The 24,199-nt window shown below is 42.6% G+C and overlaps 1 protein-coding gene across 1 annotated transcript in view; it reads right to left on the reverse strand.

Annotated features, from left to right (window-relative positions):
• CERKL (CERK like autophagy regulator) overlaps positions 1–24,199 on the reverse strand; it is a 175,459-nt gene that overhangs the window by 14,177 nt on the left and 137,083 nt on the right. The window contains exons 6-8 of the mRNA XM_069733232.1: positions 9,400–9,474; positions 5,728–5,905; positions 1,188–1,250 (exon numbers count right to left, since the gene is read on the reverse strand). Of these exons, the coding sequence (XP_069589333.1) occupies positions 1,188–1,250; positions 5,728–5,905; positions 9,400–9,474 (316 nt within the window). The remainder of the gene's footprint in view (positions 1–1,187; positions 1,251–5,727; positions 5,906–9,399; positions 9,475–24,199) is intronic.

The following is a 24,199-nucleotide window of genomic DNA, read 5'->3' on the forward strand; positions in this document are numbered from 1 at the left end:
GGATATTGCAAGATTTCAATTTGAATATAGATAGTGGTATGGAATAAAAACATTCTAAAAAAAAAAAAAAAAATTACAGTAGATTTAACTCAAAAACGTGCTTAAAACAATTGGTTATTTTTTATAATATTTATCTCTGAATCCCTTTAAAGGGAATCTATTACCCGAAAAATCGTATATGTGCTGCGGCCACCGGCATCAGGGGGCTTATCTACAGCATTCTGTAATGCTGTAGATAAGCCCCGATGTAGCCTGAAAGATGAGAAAAAAAGGTCATATTATACTCACCCAAGGACGGTCCCGCTGCGGTCTGGGTCCTATTGGCGTCACGGTCTGGTCTGGGGCCTCCCATCTTCATACGATGACGTCCTCTTCTTGTCTTCCTGCCGCGGCTCCGGCTCAGGCATACTTTGTCTGTCCTGTTGAGGGCAGAGTAAAGTACTGCAGTGTGCAGGCGCCGGGCCTCTCTGACCCTTCCCGGCTCCTGCGCACTGCAGTACTTTGCTCTGCCCTCAACAGTGCAGACAAAGTACGCCTGCACCAGAGCCGCGACAGGAAGACAAGAAGAGGAAGTCATCATATGAAGATGGGAGGCGCCGGACCCGGGCAGCAACGCCCATTGGACCGGACCGCAGCAGGACCGTCCCTGGGTGAGTATAATATAACCTCTTTTTCTCATCTTTCAGGATATATCAGGGGCTTATCTACAGCATTACAGAATGCTGTAGATAAGCCCCTGATGCCGGTGGCCTTATCTCATATACGATTTTTGGGGTGACAGATTCCCTTTAAGAGACTCCACCGGGTGCCTGCATTTCTACATCATGGGTAGTTCCACATACTGCACTAGTTCTACAGTTACAAACATTTGTTATAAAATGGATATTATAGAACTCAGCAACCGGAGTGGGAAAAGAGTTCATCGGTTTATTCAAGACAAGTAGTACATTGGAAAATCCACAACTCTGTATCTAAGGCCTCATTCACACATCTGTATTTTTGATTAGCATTTCATCTTTTTTTAAGCCAAAACCAAGAGTGTATCAAAAACACAGGTGTCAGTCTTTCAATTATAGTTTTTCTTTGTAAATTTAACTCCTGGTTTTGGTATACAAACACAGATGCAAAATGCTGAGCAAATACTGAGGTGTGGATGACGTCTAATGAGGGCGCATGCTCTTTCTTACTTGCACTGGGCTGGTAACTGTTGGTTGCCGATAGGTAAAAATGACAAATCACAGCTATCCGGTCTGTAAAAAAAAAACACACATCAGTAAAATCCCATCCAATGTAATATCTAATAACCGACAAACATTAGTAACTGAGTTTCATCCAACATAGATCCTGTTTTCTTGATAATTTGTAAAAATTGCCAGGAACATAAAGTTCTATCTACAAGCAGCCACAGGACACAGGTAGAGCGGGAAGAGAAAGACTGATGAATAACTTTGTGGAAAAGAGATGGGAAAATTGTATAACAATAGTGATTAAGTGATTTAAATCCCTGCTCACCCGGGTTCACTAGTCCAGTGGGCGGTCTCACTCAGGGATCGCCAGCATGTATAAAGTGTCAATCAAAGTAGGACCGACTACTATATTCATGTGCTGTTATTTACAGTAAAGGGGTTCTTCCTTTTCAACTTCTTTAACAAAATTGGCATGGTCGAATTAAAAATTATAAAATTATCTGTTACTTATCCTCCTTTATTCCAGTGCTAAGTCTTCGCCGCTGCTTCAATGATTTTTGCGGCGCTGTTGCCATGATGCAGCTTGTAGACCCTGACTGACCTCAGTAATTCTATTGATGTAAACTGCAACAGATGCTTAGTGATTGGCTGCAGCGCTGTAGATGTGGCATCACCAGTACAGCATGTACTGTTAAATAGTATTTAATTAAAATCAAATTCAGGCTGAACTAGATGGACAAATGTCTTTTTTCGGCCTTACTAACTATGTTACTATGTTACTAATTTCCAATAAGAGTATATTACTCACAACTCTGTACTGGGTACACATATATTTGCTGACATTTATACAAGGTATTTTTGCACATTTAGCTCAGGGTGGTTGGTAATGAACGCCATACATGGAAAACGAATGCTGAGTCCAGGATATATATATATATATATATATATATATATATATATATATATATATATCTATCATATACAGGGGGGTCTCTCCACTCAGTGGGTCTACTCTCAGAAGCTGACATGTGCTTCTGCCCCTACTCAGTCCAGTATAGAATTCCCATGCCCCATTGATGAGTATGTGCTACTCCCGCCGGGTCCACAAACAGCAGCAAATCCAAAGATATCCGAGGCAACAATGGAGATCCTTGTAAAAATACAATCTTTATGCCAAAACATTTAAAACTTTGCATAAGTGAAGAGACAAAAATAGAGCAATTTTTCTGCCAAACTGCCTTTCTCTTGCCTATGTATCTTTGGATGTGCTTCTGCCGCTGCTGCATCCGGAGTTCGGACACTCTCATGCATGAATAAAGCAGGTGACATAAATCCTAAACACAGGATCCAGGGAAGATGAAGGGTTCAAACCTCAGCCAATCTAATAAACTGACTTTTTTGTAACCATATCAAACATTCTGCATTTTGCTACAATAATTCTTTTTGAGGCCAATTCAATAAACCACTACATTTTTTAATTAGTATTATCCTTACCTTTTCCTTGGAGTATTGCATCTTGTAAGAAGTCCTAAATAAATATATGTACCGTATTTTTCAGACTATAAGACCCACTTTGTTCCTCCCAAAATGTGGAGGGAAATGGGGGGTGCGTCTTATAGTCTGGATCTATCGGCTCTCTCTGTGGTGGGGAGGTGAGGGAGTGACATCGGCGGAGCAGCGGGTCACAGAAGGCTGGACCCGGCAGCTGCAGGTAATTCCTGTGCCCGCTGCTAAAGAGAAATGAATATTTACTGCATTCCACGCCCATTTCTCTTTAGTGTCGTAGTAGTATAATTGGCCCCCAACCCTGGTCCTGGTATGCATGGCCCCATCCTTATGATTGGCCCCCACCCCATCCTGGTATGCATGGCCCCATCAGAAAACATTAAAAAAACAAATGTAATGTTTGGGTTTTTTTATGTTTTCTGATGGGGCAATACATACCAGGATGGGGTGGGGGACAATCATAAGGATGGGGCCATGCATACCAAGACCAGGGTTGGGGGCCATGAATACCAGAATAGGAATGGGGCCATGTATACTAGGACAAGATGGGGCCATGTACACTAGGACAAGATGGGGCCATGCATACTAGGACAAGATGGGACTCTGCATACCAAGATGAGAAGGGGGCCATGCATACTAGGATGAGATGGGGCCAAGCATATCAGGATAGGGATGGGGCCATGCATACCAGGATAGGGATGAGGAGGCCATGCATAACAAGATAGGGATAAGGGGGTAATGCATACCAGGGTAGGGATGAGAGATGACAGATCCATGCATACCAGGGTAGGGATGAGGGGGCCATGCATACCAGGTTAGAGATGAGGGATCCATGCATACCATGACGGGAATGAGGGAGCCATGAATACCAGGATAGAGATGAGGGGGCCATGCATATCAGGATAGGGATGAGGAGCCATGCATACCAGGATAGGGATGAGAGATCCATACATACCAGGGTAGGGATGAGGGATTCATGCATACCATGATGGGGATGAGGGAGCCATGCATACCATGATACAGATGAGGGGGCCATGCATACCAAGGTAGGGATGGGGCCATGTGTATCAGGATGGGGATGAGGGGACCATATATACCAGGATAGGAGATATTAAGTGCAGAATTGACCACATTTTTTTTCTAATTTCCTCCTCTAAAACCTAGGTGCGGTCTTATGATCCAGTGTGTCTCATAGTCCAAAAAATACGGTGTATACAAAATGTATATTTATCATGTAGACAATCATCGAAGCGGTAGTATAGACACAGCACTGGAATTAGGGGGGGATAGCAACAGATGATTTCATTATCTTTAATAAGACCATGCTGATTCAGTTAAAAAATTTGAAGACCCCTTTAATAAATTCAAAATGATTAATCTTATCCCCTTAATGGTTCTATAACAGGGTGATCAATGAGTGGAACAGGCTACCACCAAGAGGTGGCGAGTTCTCCTTCCATGAAAGTCTTCAAACAGAGGCTGGACAGACATCTGTCTAGGATGATTTAGTGAATCCTGCTTTGAGCAGCGATGTAGTATACAGCACAGACACGTAGTATATTGCCCAGTCACGTTGTATATTGCCCAGTCATGTAGTATATTGCCCAGTCACGTAGTATATTGCCCAGTGACGTAGTATATTGCCCAGTCACATAGTATATTGCACAGCGATGTAGTATACAGCACAGACACATAGTATATTGCCCAGTCACGTTTTATATTGCCCAGTCACGTAGTATATTGCCCAGTCATGTAGTATATTGGCAAGTCACGTAGTATATTGCCCAGCTACGTAGTATATTACCCAGTCACATATGTAACAGGTTAAAAAAAAAAAAATAAACATATACTCACCTTCCAAGGGCCCCTTGTAGTCATGTCACCTGTGTGCGGTGCACGTGGCAGCTTCCGGTCCCAGGCAGGTCCTTCTCGCATAGCATCCTTAACACCGGAATCTGCCGCTTGCACTGCCGAGGACAGCACGCACGTCGGAGGGTGAGAATAACCTTTTTTTTATTATTCTTATTTGTAACATTAGGTCTTTTTACTATTGATGATGCATACGCAGCATCAATAGTAAAAAGTTGGTCACACAGGGTTAATAGCTGCGTTACCGGAGTGCGTTACACCGCGCTCCAGTAACGCTGGCATTAACCCTGTGTGAGGGCTGACTGGATGACTGGAGGGGAGTAGGGAGTGGGCACTGACTGCGGGGAGGAAAGAGCAGCCATATTGCCGCCGGACTGTGGCCGTCGTTGATTGGTCGTGGCAATGGTCATGGGCATTTTGCCACGACCAATCAGTGACTTGGACTCCATGACAGACAGAGGCCGCGACCAATGAATATCCGTGACAGACAGAAGGACAGACAGACAGACAGAAAGACGGAAGTGACCCTTAGACAATTATATAGTAGATAGGAATAACTAGGAGACAGATCTGTTATAGGTCACTGGAAATGGGATCGAGGTTAGGTTGGTTTTTCAATTTTTCAATGAGTATTGAAGACCCTGCACAGGAATATGGTCTAAATAGGTGGGTCAGTAGTAGCAAACTAAAATGTGGAATGGAGGCACCTGCACCTCCTGTTGAGGATATTTAGGCAAAAAGACCCTCATTTCTTTTCATATGAGTCCACTCTCCACTCTAAAGTCCTTCTACTTATCTATCACATTTTTTATTTCACCTCACTATTGCATAAGTTTTTGTTTTGCATACAATTCGTGGAATAATATGCACTTCATAGAAATGTTATTATCCTACTGTCTGAAGTATATTCAGCACCGTTTTTTTTTATTTTAGTTAATTCCATACTGTTGATATTATATTACAAAGTAATTGTTTTAGGGCAATTAAGTTAAATTCTAAAAAGTCCCAACTATAAAAGAAATCTATAACAACAATCATTATTATGTGATGTAGATCATACAAGTTTTACAGAGAGGGGTGTATCTATATACTGTATTAGATAGTTGACCTCTGTGCTTATTATTAATATTTCAACATCTATGCAAAAAAATAATAATTAACCAACTTTAGATTTGCAAGTGTTTTAATCACTGCAAAGTCTCTTCTCTGACTAGAGGGCATCCACCGAAGCTTTTCTGCAAGGGCGAGAGTCCGTCCTCCAAATCCAAACATGGAAGAAAAGCCGAATCGCAGAAGCTTGTCACCGCTGCTGAAAGTACAGGCGTCTACTGGTTGGATGTTCCCTGAAATTTCAAAGCAGATATGATAAAGGACTGGCTTCAACTTTAACGCAACTTTCCAACTTACTGTTTGTTAAAAATTGATACCTTTTCCTTTGTTAATTATAATTTTCTCATTACAGCTACTTGACTAAAGGACGAGCAACAGCTCCGCGCCGTGCTTACAAGCTCTTTTCTAATGCGCTTGTAAGCACTGCATTGAAGCTGGCTGGAATCACTGGAGTGGGATATTAACTACCGTTCTCGGACAGCTTCGGTGGCATTGTGATTCAATTTCAGAGGCACAGCCAACTCAAATAACGGCATCAGCAGTTTGGGCCAGAAATGTGACAATGCTGGTCTAGACTGTCAATCAGAAGCACAGACTGTCAATCAGAAGCACCATTCCACCAGCAATTATGAAGTTGGTTGGCCGAGGAGCAAGAGCTCTCCTGAAATAAGATGATAAAAACCCTTTAAACTTTAACTTAAAAACAAATTTATATTTATAAAATGTTTCCATGGGCTTACTCACATATTAGCATTTTACAACATTGTTTGCCGAAACCAAGAGTGGAACTTATAGGGAAGAACTATAACACCTTTTGCGTTTTGGAGACACTCCTGGTTTCAGCATACAAATACTGATGAAATACTGATCAAAAATAGTGATGTGTGAATGAAGCCTAGTGCAGAGAAGTGTAGACTATAACCTATTAAGACAGTGATTTCTGATAAAATCCTGAAAACTTTGCTTGCGAAGTAAAAAGGCTTGAAGAAAGATCACTTCATTACATGCTTTAAGAATAGATTAGGACAAAGAAATAGACGATATTTGAAAATACCACTGTAAACTCTTACATATGCATCTTAATTTACCTCCTATACCGTGCAAATGTTTGTTTCTTTTTCCGGACTGAATCTATTAGAATCCCTATTGGGTGCTATATCTAGAGCTGCCACTAGGATGCAGCATTTTGGAGTTTGCTCTTCGGAATCGTTGTGCTTGGTCCTAATATTACAGCCTGAGTTACGAAAAGGAAATGTGGAAACTTTTGCTTTATCCAAAAACTATTTTATTACATAATGTGTATAAATGAGGGGTCCTTGGTGCACCCTTTATATAGCAAGGGGCTCAGTGCACCTCTCCACACCCCTCACTTAGCATCCCCTGCACTTATTAGCCTGATTGACAGTGCTCATTTTATTGACTGAATGGAATTCCCCCATGGGGAAGTGCGGAGGATGCTAATTGAGGGGGCAAAAAGATCTACTGAGCCTTTGGCCATGCCAAGGGTGCACCAAGGAATCTCGTTTACACATCCAATAAAACATCTTATGATTAACGGCCACTTGTGCCTGAAACGCGTAAGTTATATTCAAATCTCCTGTTTGTGGAATTTCCCTGGATACATTTTTTTTTTATTAGCTTAAATAAATAAATTACAGGTTTTCATAAATTAATTTTGGACCCTGGCAACTGTGTGACCCACCAGGTGTAGGTGAGCTGCATATTCCTCTTTCCTTAAAAAAAAAGTACACTCGGACCGAAAACAGATGAAAGTCCGATCCAGCACACTGATAAAAAATGGGCGAGTTTTTGCAGAAAACTAAAAAAAAAACAAAACACAAAAACAGAGGCCTCAAGCTCAAGGATGCATGAACTACAGGTAAAGAGGTCGTTAGATCTCCCTGCAGAGATTTAACTGGTTGTGAGTTTTCAGACCACTTGCACCCTTGAAAAAAAACATGCAAAATAGCTTTCCACAGACAGAGGATTTTGTCTCTTGTGCCACCTATAGGCATCTACTACAGATGAGCAAATTGATTTCATGTTGACTTTCTAGGAAATCTCTGAACCTGGCGGATTTGAACAATTTGCAATCTGATTTGTGCAAATCACCTAAAATGGAAGCAGCAAGTTTGCACATTATGAAAGATTCCATCAGCCAGAAAGGCTATTCTGACCACAGGGGCGATCAGGCAGGCCTCTTCATAATGCCTTGCAGTTATCACATCGCATGGCATAGCACAGTCAATCAAAAGGGACTATCATAGCCAGTATAAAGATGCTAAAAGGACCGTAAAGCGCAAATAGCGTCTTATCCAAATTGTGCAAGATACAGCTCTGGCAAAAATTAAGAGACCACTGCAAAATGTTCAGTTTGTCTGATTTTTCTCTTTATAGGTATATTTTTTTAGTAAAATGTAAATTGTTCTTTTAATATATAAAATACTATAAACTTCTGACAACATGTCTCCGAAGTTCCAAGCAATAAATTTCGTATTTTTTTTCTGACAAACAAAAATTGTCAAAATTAAGAAAACAAAAAAAGAAGATCAGAATCATTTAGAAACAACAATACTAATGTTTTAACTCAGGAAGAGTTCAGAAATCAATATTTTGTGGAATAACCATGATTTGTAATCCCAGCTTTCATGCGTCTTGGCATGCTTTCCCCCAGTCTTTCACACTGCTTCTGGCACAAAAATGTAAGCAGTTCTTCTTTGTTTGATGGCTTGTGACTATCCATCATCCTCCTGATTACATTCCAGAGGTTTGCAATGGGGTTCAGGTCTGGAGATTGGGCTGCCCATGACAAGGTTTTGATGTGGTGGTCTCTTAATGTTTGCCAGAGCTGTAGGTAACAATGTAGACATATGCTCACCTCATGGAGTTATTCGTAACACAACCACTGTATCGTGTTTATTATCAGCTGCTGCAGCATCCTCGGGGATTCAATGTGCCAAGATACCAGGAAATCTGGATTTAGTCTACGATGGTCTGACCAAATCCACCTTTCCTGGTATCATAGCCTGTATAAAATCAGAGGCAGGGAATGCAGCGGCCATTGTTGTGGTGAATCTGGATAGCAAGAGGACACCAAAGCTCTGAGCTCAGCAATGGAGATAAAGCAATAAAGCACTGAATAAAGCATTACAGATAGAGTGTGACAGCAGAGCTTTAAAGAACAGCTACAATCAGTTTACCCATAGCCATGTATGCTAAGGTCACTTTGACACTATTAAGGTTGTCCTTGAGTTAAAAGATCTTGAAATGAGATTCTAAGAGTTTTATATATGCCTTATCAAATCAATGGAAGTAATTGTGATTTGCAAGAAAGTCAAAATTTGTAGAATAACTCTACAAAGCTGGAAAATTCACATTTCAAAAGATTTGTTCATCTCTAGAATCTTATTATGAATTGGCAAAACGACTGTCAGCGTTACCATCTGTCTGCACAGTGTAATTGTCTAATTCTTATTGAAGCTTCTAATTTAGACATAAAAAATGAACCTGGTTACTCAAGCAAAGTGGATCCATTATGAAGTGAGGTTGCATTTCTTTACATGGGGCTGCAATCATCCATGAACAATATACAAAAATAATATTTTTTTACACAAATAAATTAGGCAATTTATTTTTAAATGATAATTATAAAAAAAAACACAAAAACACATAAGCCCAGCCAGCCCTATTAATACTTATACTGCCCTGTCCACCCAATGATTCTTACCCATGATGATGTGTAATGCAGCAGTTACTGAGTGCCTGATGCCATGAACGGAATAAGCCAAAACATCGGTGGTGCCTAGAAAACAATAAATGCAAATTATTAATCTAGGGAAAATAAACCTAAGAGTTATGAGCAGGAGTATATGACTATTTTATGACTAAGTGCCAGGAACCATTATTTTGTTGCCCACTTTCAGCAAAAAAGTTGTCAGAAGGACAATCATTCATTTAGTTGTCCACCATTCCCCGACAATGCGCATAATTTTTTTTTTAAGGTTTGCCAATATTTGTAATGGGTGTAATAATAATATTAGCAGATACCCCCATTTAGAAATGTAGTACAGTTCTTCTGATTAGCTATGCCGTTTACCCATGTGCTGGGCACTGCAGTAGCTTAGGTATCCTTGGATAAGGTCACTCACAAAGTGACAGTTAAGTTAGCCCTTAGTGGTTGTAACCACGCTACTGCAATGCCCCGCACATGAGGTAAGTGACTGCCTCCTTTTCTGACTGAGCACTCCTCTCGTAAGGGGAGGTTTTTAATTAAGGGGGTTTTTAATTAAGGGGGTTTTTAATTAATGCTGGATTCTAGCTGCCCTTTACGTTTGTAGCCTTATTACCCAGGAGAGGCATGCTTGATAAATATTAGGTTTTAGGGTCCCATCAAAAAAAGATATGCCTTGTCATGGCTGATGGGCTCTCATGAATTGGCCAATTTATGCTAAGTACCTTTATATTCTATAATGCCGTTCAAATTTCATACATTCAATGTTTACAGGCATCCTGGGTCTTACAGTGTGCGTTTTTCTCTAAAAAATTTTCAACGCGTTTTTTTCCGCAAAAACACAAAGCATTTTATGGTCCCAGCAAAATGATTGCAATTTCTGCAATCTCAAGCACGTGTTACTTATTTCTTTTCCTGGCTGATTTGAAGCAATTTCAAAAATCGGCAGTATATGAATTCGTTCAGCTTTTTTGCATCATTTTTCACCCATAATGAATGACAAAAAAACATTTTTTTATGTAGCGTTTCTTTGATTCAGAAATATCTGCAGCAAATACTTAACGTGAGCACACACCCTTACAATTTCTGAAATGCAATCTTAGTATTTCCCTACTGAAATCGTTAAACCATTTTACCTTTAAAAAAGAAACAAAAGACATAAAAGGGATATCATGATTGAACATAATGATGATTAAAAAGCTGGGTCTTTTTTGCAATCTTTGCAGAGTGAAATGATTTATCTTTACCTGCAACAATGGAACAAACTAAAACAGATTCTGCTCCACAAACACCGAAAACTATATGGTTTAATGCAATATGTATCTAAACATAAATCGTAAAGTGTGTTATATATTGATTCCTAAACTGTCTGCCATCAGACTGCCCATGATTCTCTTATTACCGTAGATATTTTTCAATTTAGGAAAATAAATTGCTTAGACATGAAGCAAAAGATGATGAATCCAACCGAAAATTGCAAGACAGAAATAAAGAATGTCCTTGCATGAGAAAGCACTTTCTGTACAACAATTAAGTTAATTAACCAGATGACATGAATATTCATAAGGCTGTTAATGTCTCCCACACCACAGAGATAAATGTGATGTAATGAGTTGCCATTCAAGCATGTCTACAATTCTCCTGAAAAGCGAACTAACACTTCTGGATTTATTCTGACGTTTTTATAAAAATCTTCTAACATGTTTAAATTATTTATGTTGAAAACGGCAAGATACCCGGAGAGATATACGAGAGATATAGATAGATATCAGATGGATAGCAAAAGTATTCACCCTCTTTGGCTTTTTATCTATTTTGTTACATTATAACTTGTGTTTAAATTTTTTTTATTCCGATTTGTGTGTTATGCATCAGCACTCAATAGTCTAAGTTGGTGAAATGAGAAAAATATAGGTACAAATTGAATTTATGGGATACAATAACTAAAAATTGGCACGAGCATATGTATTCACCATTTGCGATGAAGCCACTAAAAAGTTCCAGTGCAAGCAATTACCTTCATAAGTCACATGCTTAGTGAAAGGACATGTGTGCAATCTAAGTGTCACGTGTCTGTCAGTATATACACACTTTTTCTGAAAGGCCACAGAGGCTGCAACACCATTAATCAAGAGACATCACTAGCCAAACTTCATGAAGACCATAGTGATCTCCAAACAAGTCAGTGACAAAGTAATTGAGAAGTACAAGTCAGGGTTGGGTTATAAAAAATGTTCCCAATCTCTGATGATCCCCGGAGCATCATCAAATCCGTTATCATCTAATGGAAAAAATATGGCACCACAACAAACCTAGCAAGAGAGGGCCGATCACTATAACTCTCAGCCCTGGGCAAGGAGGGCATTAATCAAATAGGCAGCACAGAGACCAAAGGTGACCCTGAAGGAGCTGCAGAGTTCCCAAGCAGAGGCTGGAGTATCAGTCCATACGACCACTATAAGCCGTACACTCCATAGAGGTGGCCTTTATGGAAGAGTGGGCAGAAAAAAGCCTTTACTTACACACAAAAATGTAAGTCTCGTTTTGAGTTTGCCAAAAGACATGTGGTAGACTACCCACCAAATATATGGATTAACCCCTTAATCCCATATGACGTACTATCCCGTCGAGGTGGGGTGGGCTTTAATTCCCACCGACGGGATAGTACGTCATAGGCGATCGGCCGCGCTCACGGGGGGAGCGCGGCCGATCGCGGCCGGGTGTCAGCTGCCTATCGCAGCTGACATCCGGCACTATGTGCCAGGAGCGGTCACGGACCGCCCCCGGCACATTAACCCCCGGCACACCGCGATCAAACATGATCGTGATGTGCCGGCGGTATAGGGAAGTGTTATGGCTGGCAATCAGGCAACACAGCGTGCAGTAATCAGCGCACATACAGAGATCTGGCAATAACCAAAAACAATAGGACGAGCTCTGAGACGTGGAATCTCTGTAGACTGCAGTACCTGATCTATCCTCACACAACTATAAGCAGCAGTGGATTGCGCCTAACAACTACCTATGCAACTCGGCACTGCCTGAGAAGCTGACTAGCCTGAAGATAGAAATACAAGCCTGACTTACCTCAGAGAAATACCCCAAAGGAATAGGCAGCCCCCCACATATAATGACTGTTAGCAAGATGAAAAGACAAACGTAGGAATGAAATAGATTCAGCAAAGTGAGGCCCGATATTCTAGACAGAGCGAGGATAGCAAAGAGAACTATGCAGTCTACAAAAAACCCTAAAACGAAAACCACGCAAAGGGGCAAAAAGACCCACCGTGCCGAACTAACAGCACGGCGGTGCACCCCTCTGCTTCTCAGAGCTTCCAGCAAAAGACAATAGCAAGCTGGACAGAAAAAAACAGAAAACAAACTAGAAGCACTTATCTAGCAGAGCAGCAGGCCCAAGGAAAGATGCAGTAGCTCAGATCCAACACTGGAACATTGACAAGGAGCAAGGAAGACAGACTCAGGTGGAGCTAAATAGCAAGGCAGCCAACGAGCTCACCAAAACACCTGAGGGAGGAAGCCCAGAGACTGCAATACCACTTGTGACCACAGAAGTGAACTCAGCCACAGAATTCACAACAGTACCCCCCCCCTTGAGGAGGGGTCACCGAACCCTCACCAGAACCCCCAGGCCGACCAGGATGAGCCACATGAAAGGCACGAACAAGATCTGGGGCATGGACATCAGAGGCAAAAACCCAGGAATTATCTTCCTGAGCATAACCCTTCCATTTGACCAGATACTGGAGTTTCCGTCTAGAGACACGAGAATCCAAAATCTTCTCCACAATATACTCCAATTCCCCCTCCACCAAAACAGGGGCAGGAGGCTCCACAGATGGAACCATAGGTGCCACGTATCTCCTCAACAACGACCTATGGAATACATTATGTATGGAAAAGGAGTCTGGGAGGGTCAGACGAAAAGACACCGGATTGAGAATCTCAGAAATCCTATACGGACCAATAAAACGAGGTTTAAATTTAGGAGTGGAAACCTTCATAGGAATATGACGAGAAGATAACCAAACCAAATCCCCAACACGAAGTCGGGGTCCCACACGGCGTCTGCGATTAGCGAAAAGCTGAGCCTTCTCCTGGGACAAGGTCAAATTGTCCACTACCTGAGTCCAGATCTGCTGCAACCTGTCCACCACAGAATCCACACCAGGACAGTCCGAAGACTCAACCTGTCCTGAAGAGAAACGAGGATGGAACCCAGAATTGCAGAAAAATGGAGAGACCAAGGTAGCCGAGCTGGCCCGATTATTAAGGGCGAACTCAGCCAACGGCAAAAATGACACCCAATCATCCTGGTCAGCGGAAACAAAACATCTCAGATATGTTTCCAAGGTCTGATTGGTTCGTTCGGTCTGGCCATTAGTCTGAGGATGGAAGGCCGAGGAGAAAGATAGGTCAATGCCCATCCTACCACAAAAGGCTCGCCAGAACCTCGAGACAAACTGGGAACCTCTGTCAGAAACAATATTCTCAGGAATGCCATGTAAACGAACCACATGCTGGAAGAACAAAGGCACCAAATCAGAGGAGGAAGGCAATTTAACCAAGGGCACCAGATGGACCATTTTAGAAAAGCGATCACAGACCACCCAAATGACCGACATTTTTTGAGAAACGGGAAGGTCAGAAATGAAATCCATCGAAATATGTGTCCAAGGCCTCTTCGGGACCGGCAAGGGCAAAAGCAACCCACTGGCACGTGAACAGCAGGGCTTAGCCCTAGCACAAATTCCACAGGACTGCACAAAAGCACGCACATCCCGTGACAGAGATGGCCACCAGAAGGATCTAGCAACCAACTCCCTGGTACCAAAGATTCCTGGATGACCGGCCAGCACCGAACAATGAAGTTCAGAGATAACTTTACTAGTCCACCTATCAGGGACGAACAGTTTCTCGGCCGGACAACGATCAGGTTTATTAGCCTGAAATTTCTGCAACACTCTCCGCAAATCAGGGGAGATGGCAGACACAATGACTCCTTCCTTGAGGATACTCGCCGGCTCAGATAACCCCGGAGAGTCGGGCACAAAACTCCTAGACAGAGCATCCGCCTTCACATTTTTAGAGCCCGGAAGGTATGAAATCACAAAATCAAAACGAGCAAAAAATAACGACCAACGGGCCTGTCTAGGATTCAAGCGCTTGGCAGACTCGAGATAAGTCAAGTTCTTATGATCAGTCAATACCACCACGCGATGCTTAGCACCCTCAAGCCAATGACGCCACTCCTCGAATGCCCACTTCATGGCCAGCAACTCTCGGTTGCCCACATCATAATTACGCTCAGCAGCAGAAAATTTCCTGGAAAAGAAAGCACATGGTTTGAACACTGAGCAACCAGAACCTCTCTGTGACAAAACCGCCCCTGCACCAATCTCAGAAGCATCAACCTCGACCTGGAACGGAAGAGAAACATCAGGTTGACACAACACAGGGGCACAGCAAAAACGACGCTTCAACTCCTGAAAAGCTTCCACGGCAGCAGAAGACCAATTAACCAAATCAGCACCCTTCTTGGTCAAATCGGTCAATGGTCTGGCAATGCTAGAAAAATTACAGATGAAGCGACGATAAAAATTAGCAAAGCCCAGGAATTTCTGCAGACTTTTTAGAGATGTCGGCTGAGTCCAATCCTGGATGGCCTGAACCTTAACCGGATCCATCTCGATAGTAGAAGGGGAAAAGATGAACCCCAAAAATGAAACTTTCTGCACACCGAAGAGACACTTTGATCCCTTCACGAACAAGGAATTAGCACGCAGTACCTGGAAAACCATTCTGACTTGCTTCACATGAGACTCCCAATCATCTGAGAAGATCAAAATGTCATCCAAGTAAACAATCAAGAATTTATCCAGATACTCACGGAAAATGTCATGCATAAAAGACTGAAAAACAGATGGAGCATTGGCAAGTCCGAACGGCATCACCAGATACTCAAAATGACCCTCGGGCGTATTAAATGCCGTTTTCCATTCATCTCCCTGCCTGATTCTCACCAGATTATGCGCACCACGAAGATCAATCTTAGTAAACCAACTAGCCCCCTTAATCCGAGCAAACAAGTCAGAAATCAATGGCAAGGGATACTGAAATTTAACAGTGATCTTATTAAGAAGGCGGTAATCAATACACGGTCTTAGCGAACCATCCTTCTTGGCTACAAAAAAGAACCCTGCTCCCAATGGTGACGACGATGGGCGAATATGTCCCTTCTCCAGGGACTCCTTCACATAACTGCGCATAGCGGTGTGTTCAGGTACGGACAAATTAAATAAACGACCCTTAGGGAATTTACTACCAGGAATCAAATCGATAGCACAATCACAATTCCTATGCGGAGGTAGGGCATCAGACTTGGACTCTTCAAATACATCCTGAAAGTCCGACAAGAACTCTGGGATGTCAGAAGGAATGGATGACGAAATAGACAAAAATGGAACATCACCATGTACTCCCTGACAACCCCAGCTGGTTACCGACATAGAGTTCCAATCCAATACTGGATTATGGGTTTGTAGCCATGGCAACCCCAACACGACCACATCATGCAAATTATGCAGTACCAGAAAGCGAATAACTTCCTGATGTGCAGGAGCCATGCACATGGTCAGCTGGGCCCAGTACTGAGGCTTATTCTTGGCCAAAGGTGTAGCATCAATTCCTCTCAACGGAATAGGACACCGCAAAGGCTCCAAGAAAAATCCACAACGTTTAGCATAATCCAAATCCATCAGATTCAGGGCAGCGCCTGAATCCACAAACGCCATGACAGAATACGATGACAAAGAGCACATTAAGGTAATGGACAAAAGGAATTTGGACTGTACAGTACCAATAACGGCAGAGCTATCGAACCGCCTAGTGCGTTTAGGACAATTAGAAATAGCATGAGTAGAATCACCACAATAGAAACACAGTCTGTTCAGACGTCTGTGTTCTTGCCGTTCTACTTTAGTCATAGTCCTGTCGCACTGCATAGGCTCAGGTTTACTCTCAGGCAGTACCGCCAGATGGTGCACAGATTTACGCTCGCGCAAGCGACGACCGATCTGAATGGCCAAGGACATAGACTCATTCAAACCAGCAGGCATAGGAAATCCCACCATTACATCCTTAAGAGCTTCAGAGAGACCCTTTCTGAACAAAGCCGCTAGTGCAGATTCATTCCACAGAGTGAGTACTGACCATTTCCTAAATTTCTGACAATATACTTCTACATCATCCTGACCCTGGCATAAAGCCAGCAGATTTTTCTCAGCCTGATCCACTGAATTAGGCTCATCGTAAAGCAGTCCGAGCGCCAGGAAAAATGCATCAACATTACTCAATGCAGAATCTCCTGGTGCAAGAGAAAACGCCCAGTCCTGTGGGTCGCCGCGCAAAAAAGAAATAATAATCAAAACCTGTTGAATAGGATTACCAGAAGAATAAGGTTTCAAGGCCAAAAATAGCTTACAATTATTTCTGAAGCTCAGGAACTTAGTTCTGTCACCAAAAAACAAATCAGGAATCGGAATTCTTGGTTCTAGCATCGATTTCTGATCAATAGTATCTTGAATCTTTTGTACATTTACAACGAGATTATCCATTGAGGAGCACAGAGCCTGAATATCCATGTCCACAGCTGTGTCCTGAAGCACTCTAATGTCTAGGGGAAAAAAAAGACTGAAGACAGAGCTAAGAAAAAAAAATGATGTCAGGATTTCTTTTTTCCCTCTATTGGGAATCATTGGTGTGGCTCCTTGTACTGTTATGGCTGGCAATCAGGCAACACAGCGTGCAGTAATCAGCGCACATACAGAGATCTGGCAATAACCAAAAACAATAGGACGAGCTCTGAGACGTGGAATCTCTGTAGACTGCAGTACCTGATCTATCCTCACACAACTATAAGCAGCAGTGGATTGCGCCTAACAACTACCTATGCAACTCGGCACTGCCTGAGAAGCTGACTAGCCTGAAGATAGAAATACAAGCCTGACTTACCTCAGAGAAATACCCCAAAGGAATAGGCAGCCCCCCACATATAATGACTGTTAGCAAGATGAAAAGACAAACGTAGGAATGAAATAGATTCAGCAAAGTGAGGCCCGATATTCTAGACAGAGCGAGGATAGCAAAGAGAACTATGCAGTCTACAAAAAACCCTAAAACGAAAACCACGCAAAGGGGCAAAAAGACCCACCGTGCCGAACTAACAGCACGGCGGTGCACCCCTCTGCTTCTCAGAGCTTCCAGCAAAAGACAATAGCAAGCTGGACAGAAAAAAACAGAAAACAAACTAGAAGCACTTATCTAGCAGAGCAGCAGGCCCAAGGAAAGATGCAGTAGCTCAGATCCAACACTGGAACATTGACAAGGAGCAAGGAAGACAGACTCAGGTGGAGCTAAATAGCAAGGCAGCCAACGAGCTCACCAAAACACCTGAGGGAGGAAGCCCAGAGACTGCAATACCACTTGTGACCACAGAAGTGAACTCAGCCACAGAATTCACAACAGGGAAGCATCTCGCAAGGAGGGGGCTCCCTGCGGGCTTCCCTGAGACCCCCGCATCAACGCGATGTGATCGCGTTGCTGCGAGGGTCTCCTACCTCCTTCCTCCTTGCTGGACCCGGATCCAAGATGGCTGCGGCATCCGGGTCCTGCAGGGAGGGAGGTGGCTTCACAGAGCCTGCTCAGAGCAGGCACTGTGAAGCCTGCAGTGCTGCATGTCAGATCGGTGATCTGACAGAGTGCTGTGCAAACTGTCAGATCACTGATCTGTGATGTCCCCCCCTGGGACAAAGTAAAAAAGTAAAAAAAAATTTTTCCAAATGTGTAAAAAAAAATAAAAAAAAATATTCCTAAATAATTAAAAAAAAAATATTATTCCCATAAATACATTTCTTTATCTAAATAATAAAAAAAACAATAAAAGTACACATATTTAGTATCGCCGCGTCCGTAACGACCCGACCTATAAAACTGGCCCACTAGTTAACCCCTTCAGTAAACACCGTAAGAAAAAAAAAAAAAGAGGCAAAAAACAACGCTTTATTATCATACCGCCGAACAAAAAGTGGAATAACACACGATCAAAAAGACAGATATAAATAACCATGGTACCGCTGAAAGCGTCATCTTGTCTCGCAAAAACGAGCCACCATACAGCATGATCAGCGAAAAAATAAAAAAGTTATAGTCCTGAGAATAAAGCGATGCAAAAATAATTATTTTTTCTATAAAAGTTTTTATCGTATAAAAGCGCCAAAACATAAAAAAAGATTTAAATGAGGTATCGCTTTAATCGTACTGACCCGCAGAATAAAACTGCTTTATCAATTTTACCAAACGCGGAACGGTATAAACGCCTCCCCCAAAAGAAATTCATGAATAGCTGGTTTTTGGTCATTCTGCCACACAAAAATCGTAATAAAAAGCGATCTAAAAATGTCACATGCCCGAAAATGTTACCAATAAAAACGTCAACTCGTCCCACAAAAAACAAGACCTCACATGACTCTGTGGACCAAAATAGGGAAAAATTATAGCTCTCAAAATGTGGTAACGCAAAAAATATTTTTTGCAATAAAAAGCGTCTTTCAGTGTGTGACGGCTGCCAATCATAAAAATCCGCTAAAAAACCCGCTATAAAAGTAAATCAAACCTCCCTTCATCACCCCCTTAGTTAGGGAAAAATTAAAAAAATGTATTTATTTCCATTTTCCCATTAGGGTTAGGGCTAGGGTTAGGGTTAGGGCTAGGGTTAGGGTTAGGGCTAGGGTTAGGGTTAGGACTAGGGTTAGGGTTAGGTCTAGGGTTAGGGCTAGGGTTAGGGCTAGGGTTAGGGCTAGGGTTAGGGCTAGGGTTAGGGCTAGGGTTAGGGTTAGGGCTAGGGTTAGGGTTAGGGTTAGAGCTAGGGTTAGGGCTAGGGTTAGGGCTAGGGTTAGGGCTAGGGTTAGGGCTAGGGTTAGGGTTAGGGCTAGGGTTAGAGCTAGGGTTAGGGCTAGGGTTAGGGCTAGGGTTAGGGCTAGGGTTAGGGCTAGGGTTAGGGCTAGGGTTAGGGCTAGGGCTAGGGTTAGAGTTGGGGCCACAGTTAGGGTTGGGGCTAAAGTTAGGGTTAGGGTTGGGGCTAAAGTTACGGTTAGGGTTTAGATTACATTTACAGTTGGGAATAGGGTTGGGATTAGGGTTAGGGGTGTGTCAGGGTTAGAGGTGTGGTTAGGGTTACTGTTGGGATTAGGGTTAGGGGTGTGTTTGGATTAGGGTTTCAGTTATAATTGAGGGGTTTCCACTGTTTAGGCACATCAGGGGTTCTCCAAACGCGACATGGCGTCCAATCTCAATTCCAGCCAATTCTGCGTTGAAAAAGTAAAACAGTGCTCCTTCCCTTCCGAGCTCTCCCGTGTGCCCAAACAGGGGTTTACCCAAACATATGGGGTATCAGCGTACTCAGGACAAATAGGACAACAACTTTTGTGGTCCAATTTCTACTGTTACCCTTGGGAAAATACAAAACTGGGGGCTAAAAAATATTTTTGTGGGAAAAAAAAGATTTTTTATTTTCAAGGCTCTGCGTTATAAACTGTAGTGAAACACTTGGGGGTTCGAAGTTCTCACAACACATCTAGATGAGTTCCCTGGGGGGTCTAGTTTCCAATATGGGGTCACTTGTGGGGGGTTTCTACTGTTTAGGTACATTAGGGGCTCTGCAAACGCAATGTGACACCTGCAGACCATTCCATCTAAGTCTGCATTCCAAATGGCGCTCCTTCCCTTCCGAGCCCTCCCATGCGGCCAAACAGTGGTTCCCCCCCACATATGGGGTATCAGCGCACTCAGGACAAATTGGACAACAACTTTTGGGGTCGAATTTCTCTTCTTACCCTCGGGAAAATACAAAACTGGGGGCTAAAAAATAATTTTTGTGGGAAAAAATTTTTGTTTTATTTTTACGGCTCTGCATTATAAACTTCTGTGAAGCCCTTGGTGGGTCAAAGCGCTCAAAACGCATCTAGATAAATTCTTTAGGGGGTCTACTTTCCAAAATGGTGTCACTTGTGGGGGGTTTCAATGTTTGGGCACATCAGTGGCTCTCCAAATGCAACATGGCCTCCCATCTCAATTCCTGTCAATTTTGCATTGAAAAGTCAAACTGCGCTCCTTCCCTTCTGAGCTCTCCCATGCGCCCAAACAGTGGTTTACCCCCACATATGGGGTATCGGTGTACTCAGGACAAATTGTACAACAACTTTTGGGGTCCATTTTCTCCTATTACCCTTGGTAAAATAAAACAAATTGGAGCTGAAGTTAATTTTTTGTGAAAAAAAGTTAAATGTTCATTTTTATTTAAACATTCCAAAAATTCCTGTGAAGCACCAGAAGGGTTAATAAACTTCTTCAATATGGTTTTGATCACCTTGAGGGGTGCAGTTTTTAGAATGGTGTCACACTTGGGTATTTTCTATCATATAGACCCCTCAAAATGACTTCAAATGAGATGTGGTCCCTAAAAAAAAATGGTGTTGTAAAAATGAGAAATTGCTGGTTAACTCCCTAACAAAAAAAAATTTTGGTTCCAAAATGTGCTGATGTAAAGTAAACATGTGGGAAATGTTACTTATTAAGTATTTTGTGTGATATATCTCTGTGATTTAATTGCATAAAAATTCAAAGTTGGAAAATTGCGAAATTTTCATAATTTTCGCCAAATTTCCGTTTTTTTCACAAACAAACGCAGGTACTATCAAAGAATTTTTACCACTATTATGAAGTACAATATGTCCCGAGAAAACAATGTCAGAATCACTGGGATCTGTCGAAGCGTTCCAGAGTTATAACCTCATAAAGGGACAGTGGTCAGAATTGTAAAAATTGGCCCGGTCATTAACGTGCAAACCACCCTCGGGGCTTAAGGGGTTAAAATGCTGGGGTCAGATGAGACCAAAGCTGAACTTTTTGTCCACCAATTTGTGCTGCTTCATTTTTCTCTAGATAGATAGAAATTTTTTTGGTGCCTTACTCTTATTTAGCCCATGTGGCTACTTATAAATGGATTCCACAGCAACAAATGCCAATGGAAACAGGCAGATCGGCTCCAGGCTTTGCCATGTGTTCATGCATTAATAATAAGTGACTGCCGCATACTTGCAAAGCTTTGTAAATGCAATTTATTTACTTCTGTTTTTCTAATAATAAATTAAATTATTATCATTTACTATTAAAAAAAATGTTCACACATACAGGATGTCTGTTTTACTTTATTTCCTCTTACTTAGGCCTCCTTCATAAGTCCTGGTGGTGACTCCTGCACAGGTAAAACCAGTACTGGTGAGATCCGTTGTCCGTGTCTGTATGCCATCCGTATATCCATGTTCTGTCAATCTGTCACATCCGTGTGCCATCCGTGTGTCACAAACGGGCCCCTGAGAAGATGTGGTACAGTTGGCGCTGTTCCCAGGTGCTCGATGCTGAAGGCAGCTTTCATCATTGTCGCTTTGTATCCCTGTGATCAGCGCAACCAGGCAACAATGATGGAAGTTGTATTCAGCACCTACTAATTACATCCTGTGTAAAATGAAGAATTAAATAAAAAATATGGCATGGGCTCCAGTGTAATTTTTATAACCAACAGAGGTAAAGCCCATGGCTGTGGGCTGATGTTAATAATCTGGCAAAAGGGACAATATGCCAAAAGGTTCCCAGGCTATTATTAACAGCTCGCAGCAGTTTGCTTAGCTATTAGTGGTGAATTTATGGGGGATCCCAGAAAAAAAATGACATAGGGTCACCCTATAAAATCAAACAAGCAAAGGCTAAACAGACAGCTGTGGGCTGAAATTAATAGCCTCCTCATCCAGGCTACCAATATCAGCCTTAAGTTGTCCTAGAAATGGTGCATCCTTAAGATGTGCCAAATCTGGTTCTTAGCTTCGCTCTTCCCACTTGCCCTGCCTTGGTGACAAGCAGGGTAATAGGGTTGGAGTTTGTCGTAGCTGTTTTCGTTCTGACCCAATGTCAGCTGACAGATCACCAGTGAGGCCAAATCAGGAGGTTACGCTCATCATTTTACAAGCGCGCTTGGAGACAACGGAAACTGCACACATGTTCTGTGAGCAAGTCACTTTTATCTGATGTAATGCAGCAAGAGGCAATATTTTATACCATTTACAACAAATGTAACTCTCAATTTAATTCATGTAGCCCCCACCATCACCCAGGGTCATACTAACCTTTATTCTCTCACGTACCCAGAGCATGTTGTGGCTGACTATTGAGAATATACATGATAAGAAATTTAGCCTCCTTGAAGGGGAGACTATCAGACTACTGCATCAACAGATTCTAGTAATTCTAGCAATTAAAGGCAAAAGGCACTTAAAGGTAAACTATTAACCCTTCTATATCAAGTTGATGTCAGCTTTGTTTTAGCAGCTGACATCAGGGTTAGTAATGGCGAGGCATCCAAGACACCTCAATTACTAACACCATAGTAAGTTTGGAAATAAACACACAGCAAGAATGAAGTCCTTTATTTGAAATAAAATTCAACACCCTGTTTTACACGTTTATTTAAAAATAAACAAGTTATATTCACCTTTATGCCAAAAATCTATTGAAACCCATGTGCCCTGTAAAAAAAATAAAATAAAAAAATAAACAACCATTTGTCCCTTGACGAGTCTAGCTTTGCTACACATAGATGCCAGGCTGAACACTGGTATGATGTGAGCGTTAAGCCTGCCATCCAGTGGAGACACTAAGCTATGCGTTATAGCGTCCCACGGTGACGTGAATAAGGAGAGCGGGGTTCATAGCCAATGAACTCCATTCATCTCACTAATGTCACCGCTAGCGTGAGAGCTTTCAGCGTGTGCTGAATACAACTCGTATCATTGTCGCCTGGTCATGCTGATCACTAGGGTTGAGCGAAACGGGTCGAAAATTTTCAAAAGTCGCCGACTTTTGGCAATGTCGGGTTTCATGAAACCCGACCCCTGTGTGGGGTCGGCCATGAAGTCGGCGATCTTTTGAATCTGGAATCGGAATTCCGATACCGATTCCCGATATGTTTAAGATATCGGGAATTGGTATCGGAATTCAGATTTAAGTGTAAAATAAAGAATTAAAATAAAAAATATCGCAATACTTACCCTCTGACGCGCCCTGGTACTAACCGGGAACCTTCCTTCCTTAGAATCAGCCTTCCAGGACCTTGCGGTGACGTCGCGGTGACGTTGCGGCTTGTGATTGGTCGCGCGGCCGCCCATGTGACCGCTCGCGCGACCAATCAGAAGCCGTGACGTCACCGAAGGTCCTTCAAGCGCTGATTCTTAGGAAGGAAGGCTGTCGGAAAGAAGCAGGGCGCGTCCGAGGGTGAGTATATACCTAATAGGAATATACTCACCCTCGGACGCGCCCTGCTTCTTTCCGGCAGCCTTCCTTCCTAAGAATCAGCGCTTGCAGGACCTTCGGTGACGTTGCGGTGACGTCACGGCTTCTGATTGGTCGCACGAGCGGTCACATGGGCGGCCGTGCGACCAATCACAAGCCGCAACGTCACCGCGACATCACCGCAAGGTCCTGGAAGCGCTGATTCGAAGGAGGAAGGTTCCCGGTTAGTACCAGGGCGCGTCAGAGGGTAAGTATTGCGATATTTTTTATTTTAATTCTTTATTTTACACTAAAATATGAATCGCAGGGCCTGAAGGAGAGTTTCCACTCCTTCAGACCCTGGGAACCATGGAAACCCAATGCACTGCATTGGGTTTCG

This window comes from Ranitomeya imitator, chromosome 7 (assembly GCF_032444005.1).
Source record: "Ranitomeya imitator isolate aRanImi1 chromosome 7, aRanImi1.pri, whole genome shotgun sequence".
Taxonomy (NCBI): domain Eukaryota; kingdom Metazoa; phylum Chordata; class Amphibia; order Anura; family Dendrobatidae; genus Ranitomeya; species Ranitomeya imitator.